The following is a 10,000-nucleotide window of genomic DNA, read 5'->3' as shown; positions in this document are numbered from 1 at the left end:
GCTCAATGCTTTGTGTTTTGCATCATATATGTGTGTTTAATGCCCAACCATCATAAAGATTTCCTCATGCAAGTTGGCGTAGACCATTTTGACCTATTGTGCATAATGTAGATTTTTGCATTGTTGTGACAAATGCTCACGTCGTTTGCAGAGGGTAAAGTAGATCCTGAAATACACTAAAACTCAAAATACCCATCATCCCCTTCTATTGAAAATGTCATCTGGGGTTGCTTTGCCAACTGGTGTACCCGATCAGACTGATAGTCCAAGCTTTTAGTATATTAAAGGAAGTAAATCACCCAAAACTGAAATTACCGCATAATTTACTCGCCCTCAACCTCTGTGTACAGTCGGTGTAGTTTTACATTTTATCCTGGCTCTTAATAGTAGAATTTAGTAGTTAAATAGTGTTGGATAGTGGCTTTTATTTTGAAGTCATAAGTCGTCAAACTAACCCATAACCTGCCAGGGGGTTAACACATGTTTTAATGAACCAGAGTTATGTGTTTTTGTAACATAAATGTTTCTAATTATTAAAAAATCACAGCCTGACATTAAGCAGAGCACTGTTGTATAAGACTGAAGAGTTTATTCTGTGCAAACGTCCTCCTGGATATACTTTATCTCGCTTTTTACACAGTTACGTGCCACACAACATAAAAATTAGACACAAAACATTCGTCTGGACTGTAAAAGTTGATCAAATCTTTAATTAAATGCATAGCTTACAAAAACAAAACAGGCCGAGTACAGTTGGAGTATACACTGACCTGGACATTATTCAGACACTAGATGGCGCCAAACAGTCAAGCATGGAAAACTGACTGAAACAAAACAGCAGGAGTATAAACTAACCTGCGCATTATTCAGACACTAGAGGGTGCCAAATAATCAGAAACACAAAGCTGACAGAAACTAAACAGCTGATGGAGTATACACTAACCTGCACATTATTCAGATACTAGATGGCGCCAAACAGTCAAAAACGCAAAGCGGACAGAAACTAAAACAGCTGCAGTATACGCTAACCTGCACATTATTCTGTTACTAGATAGTGCCAAACAGTCAAACATGCAAAGCTGACAGAAACAAAAACAGCTGATGGAGTATACACTAACCTGCACATTATTCAGACACTAGATGGCGCCACACTGCCCCTGTTTTTGACTATTTGGCGCCTTCTTGTGACTGAATAATATGCAGGATAGTGTATACTCCATCAGCTGTTTTAGTTTCCGTCAGCTTTGCGTTTTTGACTGTTTGGCGCCATCTTGTGTCTGAATAATGTGCAGGTTAGTGTATACTCCATCAGCTGTTTCTGTCAGCTTTGTGTGTTTGACTATTTGGCTCCATCTAGTGTCTGAATAATGCTCAGGTTAGTGTATACTCCATCAGCTGTTTCTGTCAGCTTTGTGTGTTTGACTATTTGGCTCCATCTAGTGTCTGAATAATGCTCAGGTTAGTGTATACTCCATCAGCTGTTTAGTTTCTGTCAGCTTTGCGTTTTTGACTGTTTGGTGCCATCTTGTGTCTGAATAATGCGCAGGTTAGTGTATACTCCATCAGCTGTTCCATCAACTAGCTTTGCGTTTAATTAAAGTATTAATAACTATTACGACTATGCTTTGTGCCTAATGTTTATGTTTTTGTGTAATAAGTGGGATAAAGTACATCCAGGCAGTTATTTTTTGCCATTCAGTCTTAAACAACAGCTGCCAAAAACGTGTCTGGCTTTACTCTGTGAAAACATCCATATGGGTTAGTTTTATGACCAATACATGCACTTCAAAATAAAAGCCACTGTCCAACATCATGAAACGGCATGAAGAGCCAGCATAAAATTTAATACTTCTTCAACAATGTTCATCTGACAGAAAACAAATAGTAAAATACACCAAGGTTGACTTAGGGAAGACTAAATAATGGGGTAATTTAAATTTCGGGGTGAACTATTCCTTTAAGTATTGATTTTGCAGTGACGTCAGTGTATCTGTGGAGACAATCCGGCTAAAGCAAATGTGTGTTTACTGACGTCACAGCTCAGAGAAAACAAAACACAAAAAAAGAGAAAAGCGCTTCAGGACTTGACAAATATTTGTCTTGGTCTTAAGCGAGATGCAGGTGAACGGGTGCAGCACTTGAGCATGGTCACTGCAGATGTGTGATTTGTCAAATTCTGTCGTAGCAGATGCATTGATGGAGCGTTGATGGCGTCTCGCTTTTACTCCTCTAAAAAGTGTCTTATGAGAGAGGGGGAGGAAGGAAGAGGATGTGAAGTAAGTCTCTCCTCTGAATGACCTGGGATCAGCCAATGAGTAGAGAAAGATGCATCATGATCCAGAATCCCTGAGAGCTGATTGGATGAGGCACTTTCGGAAAAGGCCAAGATTTAACTACACAAGCATATGAGAGGCAGATTTCATTTTGAAATGTAATTTGCAAAATGGCAATGCATTATGTAAATATGTAGAGCTGAAGTCAGAATTATTAGTCCCCTGTATATTTCTGTTTAATGGAGAGATTTCTTCAACACATTTCTAATCATAATAGTTTTAATAACTCATCTCTAATAACTAATTTCTTTTCTCTTTGTCATAATGACAGCACATAATATTTGACTAGATTTTCATCAAGATACTAGTATTCAGCTTAAAGTGACATTTAAAGGCTTAACTAGGTTAATTAGGGTAAAGTGATGGTAATTACGCAAGTCATTGTATAACGATGGTTTGTTCTGTAGACAATCCAAAACCAATATTGCTTAAGGGGGCTAATAATGACCTTAAGGGGGTTGAAAAAAAATTAAAACTGCTCTTATTCTAGCTGAAATTTCTCCAGAAGAAAAAATATTATAGGAAATACTGTGAAAAATTCCTGAATCTGTTAAACATCTTTTAGGAAATATTTGAAAAAGAAGATGAAGTTCACAGGAGGGCAAATAATTTTGACTTCATCTGTATATTGTGATATGACAATGCAATATGTAAATATGTACAAGCAATATGTATTTTTGTATTTAAATTGGCATTTTTTTGATGTGCAAAGTTAGAATAACCATGAGTTTAAATGCATTTAGGACAAATAACGTTTAAAGCATCATATCGCTTCAATTTATGCATTTTGCAAACATCAGTTCAATTTAGGTAATATATTTTCATTGTATTCTCAATGTATAAAGTGTTAAAATTTGTATGTAATTTACATATTAAAACTGTGGGTGTAAATGGCAAATATAAATTATATAATTAATTTTCATTCTTCACATATTTGATGAAGAATGCATTTTAAATACAGAAATAAATATTTTAAATATTGCATTGGCATTTTGCATATTATATTTCAAAATTAATTTTGCTGCTCATATGCTTCCATATTTAATAGACTGTAGTTAATTAACTATTAATGTATACTATTGTTCAAATATTTGGGGTCGTTACATTGTCTCTTCTGCTCACCAAGGATCTGATTATTTTTAAGATGTAGAATAATTATTGTCTTATTAAAAGATATAAATAATTTAAAGCAGATTTTTTTTAAAGAATATTTTCTCTAATTTTCAGCACTAAGGGATTAAGAACATGTTTTTAGAATAGTTTCTCCAATTTTCAGTGTTACTTGATGCTCCATAAAACATTTCATGCTTTATATTTATTATATAATATATATTTCTGATTATTATCAGTGTTTAAATATTATTATGCAAACTGATAAAAAAAACTATTTCAGGATCCTTTGTTGAATAGAAAGCAGTTAAAATGGAAATTTTGTATGCCGTTATAAATATCTGTACTGACGCTTTTGATTGAAAATATAAATATACCCTGGACCACAAAACTAGTCATAAGGGTCATTTCTTTTGGAAATTGAGATTTATATTCTGTAAAGCAAATGATAAAACTTTCCATTGATGTGGTTTGTTTGGATGGACAATATTTGGCTGAAATGCAATTATTCTTCAATCAGGAATCTGATGATTAAAAATATATATATTTATTTAGAAATTCCCCTTAACGTTGTGCAAATTACACTTATAGCCATGCAATTTATTAATCAAACATTGCATTGTGATATATTTACATTACGACATTTACAATATGTCTTATTCTTATGATTTTGGCATAAAAATATTGATCATTTACACTCATACAGTGGGTGACACTTCAAAAGGACCATTACCGCCAAGTGTGGTGCTGTCGCAGCACTAAGGGATTAAGAACATGTTTTTAGGTGTAAACACAGTTTGCGACTCTGCTGCCTGGTGCATAAAGGGACGGGAGGCAAACAGACAGAAATATACAGTAGCTTTGCATTGTTAGCTCTTCCTTTAATTATACCCATTGAACTCAGGACTTTTGGTTTTGTGCTCCAGGGTCACATATATATATATATATATACCCCACATTTTGAACTCTAGTGTAATTATTTATTTAGTATTATTGCTTTATATCATATTGACGTTTCTGTCACTTTTTATAAAAACGATTAATTACTAGAGTGACATTATCATAAGGTTTTTAGGGACTTGTGAAAACCTTTAACCACAGTAAAACCTTGTATTGTATTAAAAGTATTACATTTACAAAATGAAAGCTTTTTTGTGTTTCTTAATTTTCACAGATAGACATTTAGCAAACCTTTACATTAATACCTATTTTAATTTCGACCCTGGATAACTTTGGGTACTGTAGCATTAACACAACTAAATTCAGCCGGTCCGTCCAGGGCAGTGTAACAGAATAGGAAACTTTGCCTAGATATACAACAGACTTGATGAAACCTGATGTGTGCTATGTTTAGCGCTCACTCTTTATTTAAAGAGCCAGATCTAAATTGTTCAAATGATACCGAAAGATTAATGTGCATAAGTATTTGCACCCTTATTTTTGTTTTAACGGGCCTGTATTCACAATACATTTAATTTTAGCACTAAGAGTTGTCCTAAATAACAGTAACTGTTTAAAATCTGTTCACAAAGACGCTGAGACAAACTTTACTAAGGATTATAGAGATGTTTTAAGCTGAGAGTGAGGACGGGGTTGAGCTTGTTTCTATGGTTGATGTCATCGTGCTTATTAACTATGCACACAATGTTTGGCTGATGGGGAGGAGTCTGTCAGATTTATAAATGGAAACTAAAATGTTATTTTAATAAACATTTAAAAATAATTATAGTTTTATAAAGATTTTAAAATGCAAGTGAAAAATAAATAAATTAAATTTAAATTAAATAAAGATATTTCTCATGTGTTAAAAGTAAAAAAGAATTAAGCAAATACATTTTAAAGGCTTTTAAATATTTTTAGAAATATATATGAAAAAATATGTAAAAAAAAAAATTAAAATTTGCGTTTACAGAACATATTATTGCTATTTAATATAGAATTTATTTATTTATTATTTTTTATAAATGTAAAATAATATTTAAAAACATTTCTTACAGTATGGGAAAAACTACAATTAAGGCTTATTAAATTTGAACTTATTAAATATATATATATATATATATATATATATATATATATATATATATATATATATATATATATATCAGTCCCTTCAGTCCAGTGGTTCTTGAGATCCAAAATTTTACAGCATTTTTATGTGTGTATTTTTACAGAGTTAAACAAGAATTAAAGCAAATAATAAAAACTTTTAAGAAAATTCATCATTAAAAAGTCTTCATTTTAGGCCACAAATATAAAAAACATCCCTCCAAAATCTGAGATGGACTGTAAAATGTTTACAACCTTCATTTTAGGATAGTTTGCACTTTTAGGGATTTAGGGAGTCTCTTATCTACAAATTTTTCACAGATTTAAGAGCTAGTTTTAGTGCTGAAACACTAAATTTCACAGCAAAAATATAGCAGCCCTAAATTAACCGACACCCATAATTTTCTCCTAAATTTCCAATTTACTTTAATCATTAAAGGTCCTGTGAAGTGCTTTGAAATGTGCATTTTTAATTTAAATGATTGACGTAATCTGAAAAATGAAGAGAGGGCGGGACATAGAGTAGCTCCTCCCCTTTCTCACGGCTCTGCCAGTGAGAGTGATTGAGCTCAAAGCCATCAAATTGAATGCAAATGAGAAGGGGGCGTGGTTAGTCTGATACTAGAGAGCATTTGATTGGTCAGAAGATTTGATGAGAGACTGAAGGGTTTTTTTTTTTCGAAGACACTAGCTTATAGATATCCTGAACAGACTGAAACTAACTTCAATTTTTTTTGGTTTTAATTTCATGGTACCTTTAAGATGTTTTTTGAATTGCTAAATGTCTTCCTTATTGTAATTTGTTTGGACAAAACCATCTTCCAAATGACTGAATGTAGAAATGTAAATGTTTTGTGAATATGGGCCTCTGATTCCCAGAGCGCAGCTGTCAAAAGCTTCGACTTCCTTCCTATCATGCATTAACTACAACCATCAGAACAATGTTTGCTCTTTTTGGCCATGTAAGAGTCCTAAATTGACTGACAGCCATTATTTTTTCAGATTTTCTCCTAATTACTTTTATCCTTAAGATATTTGTGAATGCAGGCCCCTGATTTCTAATGGGTTACCTCTCTTCCTTCCCATCATGCACTAACTACATCCATCAGAACAATGTTTGCTCTTTGTGGGCATCCGGCGCCAGCGGGTGCTGTTGGGTTGGTGGGTTTTGGGCAGGGATGGATGGGGGCGAGGGGTGGGGGCTCACAGTCTGACCTGTGAACTCTCACCCCTCTGTATGGACACTTGTTGCAGGGTCAGTCCTTGTAGCTGCCTTGTTGCCATGGTCACAGTCAGGCCCCTTCTATTCACGTCTGATGCTCGGCCGGTGATGGGGGCCTAGGTACGTACGTCCTCCAGCACCCTTCCTTCTATTCATGTGGATTTTTGATTTGATTTTTAGTGTGTGAACTGATGCATTTCTGCCATGTGTGCTGCTGTTTGTTTTTGCTCTGAACCGACTCAAAGCCTTGAGATCTGTTCGGGACGGTTATTGATGCTGCTTCGCCTGTTGAAGGCTCACAAAAACACCTTAGGATGTGTTATTTAGTCAAATCGTAATGCACTGCTGGTCAGATGTGTTTGTTTTTGAGTGTGTTTGTTTGTTAATGCAGACAGGAATTTGATATTGGGGAATATTATTGAGGTTTATTTTTATTATTGCATTTATTGTTACTGTTTTCTGTCACATGAGCATTCAGAAAGCATTATAGTGTGCTGGTTTGATGATCAACAAGCATTTCTTATTAATTCTTATTAATTATTATGATTATTATTAGTTGTAGTAGTATCATTATTGTTTTTACTTTTTATTAAAGGTCTTTTTACTATTATTGTTATTATTATTATTATTATTATTATTACTATTATTATTATTATTATTACTATTATTATTATTATTATTATTACTATTGTTATTATTATTACTATTATTATTATTACTATTACTATTATTATTATTATTATTACTATTGTTATTATTATTACTATTATTATTACTATTACTATTATTATTATTATTATTATTACTATTACTATTATTATTATTATTATTATTATTACTATTACTATTATTATTATTATTATTACTATTGTTATTATTATTACTATTATTATTATTACTATTACTATTATTATTATTATTACTATTGTTATTATTATTACTATTATTATTATTATTATTATTACTATTATTATTATTATTATTATTACTATTACTATTATTATTATTATTATTATTATTATTATTATTATTGCTTAATTATTTAGTGGAGACTGATACGTTCTGATTTTATTAATATTACTATTAGTAGTACTGTTTATTATTATTATTAGTCGTTGTTGTTGTTGTAGTATCATTATTTTATTTTTATTAAAAGTCTTACTATTATTATTATTATTTCCTAAGTATTTAATGGAAACTGATACATTTTGATTTATTATTACTAATATTCGTTCTACTAATTACTAATATAACGTTCTGATATATTATTATTAATATTACTATTATTATTACTGTTTTTTATTATTATTTGTAGTAGTTGTAGTCATTATTATTTTTATTAAATCTTTTATTATTATTATTGCTTAAATATTTAGTTGAAACTGATGCTTTCTGAATCATTATTAATATTACTATTATTAGTAGTAGTAGTAGTAGTTGTTGTTGTAGTTGTGGTATCATTATTTTTTTTAATTTTATTAAAAGTCTTTACTACTACAATTTTATTATTATTACTGTTTTATTATTGTTGCTGTTGTTATTGCTTAATTATTTAGTGGAAACTGATACTGATATGCATCTTTAACAGAATACCTATTTTTAACCAAAGCCTTGAAGCATTTTGTCTTTACATGTTCACATTTGATCACTTTAATGCATCATTATAAATACAATATCCGCGATCATCAAATCGTCATGGTTTGTGAAGGATCATGTGACACCGTAGACTGGATATGTTATGCTGAAAATAAAGAAATTTGAATAGAAAGCAGGTATTTTAAATTGTAATTATATTTAACTATATTACAGCTTATTTTAATGCATTTGGATTAAATAAATGGAGACTTAGTGATAGTTTTCATAAAAAATTCAATATAGAATCAACATTTGACCAGCAGTGCACATTTGTCTACTTGCTTAGGCTTACAGATTGCTGCAGGTGAGAAATGAAGGACTCAGTATTTCAATAATTTATTTTTTACATATTTTAATAACTTTGAAGTATTAAAACTAGGCTCTTATATATAATATATGAATATAAACTCAGCTCCAGCTGAAGTGAGATGACATGGAGTCTCAGAGTGAGCGAATTTCTCACTGCGTGCCGTTTCTCTCTTGGTTTTTTCCCCTGTCTTTCTCTCTGTCTGAATCTGTCTGTTATATCCAGGACCAGTTCCTGCGGGCGGCGCCGGTGTCAGGCGGGATGGGAGAGTTCCTGATGAGAAAGATGGGATGGAGATCAGGGGAGGGTTTGGGGAAGCACAGGGAAGGAACGGTGGAGCCCATCATTATTGACTTCAAGACCGACCGCAAGGGTAAGAGGATGCATAAAATCATCAGAGAAATGCAAGGCTGCCAGGTCCAAGGACATTTTGTAGCCTAATGACACATTCAAAACTCACCCAAAAGGAATCATAATTAATCCTAATTCAGGCTTTCCCCTTCACTATTTGAAGGTTATTATAAGTGTGCGCAAACACACAATGATTTTTTTTTTGTGGTTTTCAGAAGTTGAGGGTGCATGCATACATACACTACCTGACAAAAGTCTACTCGCCTATGCAAGTTTTAGGAACAGCTAATAATAACTTCTAGTTGATGTTTTGATATCAGAAGTGTCTTATATGAAAGGTAAAGGCCTCTAGATGACGCTTATTTGAGCTCAATAAAATCTGATCATGTCTTGATTTTGACTGATTTCATTAGGACAGTAAGGTCTGACTCTGCTTAGACTAAAGTCTGCTCACTGAACCTTCAATAATGTCCAGTATAGAATATGTGCTCATGCTGCAGTGGAAACAGAATGAATATTGTGTCTGACTCCATCATGAGCTTGGAGGACTGCATCCATACATCTCTGACATGACTCAAATCACTGATTAATAAAGTCATCTGGAATGGCAAAGAAAGCCTTCTTGCAGGACTCCCAGAGTTCATCAAGACTCTTTGGATTCATCTTCAACATCTCCTCCTTCATCTTACCCCAGCCATGCTTAACAATGTTCATATCTGGTGACTGGGCTGGCCAATCCTGGAGCACCTTAACCTTCTTTGCTTTCAGGAGCTTTGATGTGGAGGCTGAAGTATGAGAAGGAGCGCTATCCTGCTGGAGAATTCACCCTCTCCTGTGGTTTGTAATGTAATGGGCAGCACAAATGTCTTGATACCTCAGGCTGTTGATGTTGATCATCCACTCTGCAGATCTCTCAGACGCCCCCATAATGAATGTAACCCCAAACCATGATCTTTCCTTCACCAAACTTGACTGATTTCTATTAGAATCTTG

At 32.9% G+C, this 10,000-nt stretch overlaps 1 protein-coding gene across 5 annotated transcripts in view; it reads left to right on the top strand.

Moving 5' to 3' along the window:
* The window catches only part of LOC130233574 (protein SON-like), a 27,322-nt gene that overhangs the window by 12,971 nt on the left and 4,351 nt on the right, over positions 1 to 10,000 (top strand). Inside the window, exons 10-11 of one of the 5 annotated variants that reach the window (XR_008838215.1) lie at positions 6,747 to 6,834; positions 8,882 to 8,962. Coding sequence is in view for 4 of the 5 variants with exons in the window: in XM_056463688.1 (XP_056319663.1) it covers positions 8,882 to 9,029 (148 nt within the window). In the remaining variant the exon portion in view is untranslated. Of the gene's footprint in view, positions 1 to 2,185; positions 3,051 to 6,746; positions 7,220 to 8,881; positions 9,030 to 10,000 lie in introns of those variants that run through there. The other 4 variants (XM_056463688.1, XM_056463702.1, XM_056463718.1 and 1 more) reach the window with 4 other exon arrangements.

The sequence above is a fragment of the Danio aesculapii genome, chromosome 1, assembly GCF_903798145.1.
Source record: "Danio aesculapii chromosome 1, fDanAes4.1, whole genome shotgun sequence".
NCBI classification, from domain to species: domain Eukaryota; kingdom Metazoa; phylum Chordata; class Actinopteri; order Cypriniformes; family Danionidae; genus Danio; species Danio aesculapii.
The sequence above is the reverse complement of the archived record's forward strand: the minus strand, read 5'-3'. Positions and strand labels throughout refer to the sequence as shown.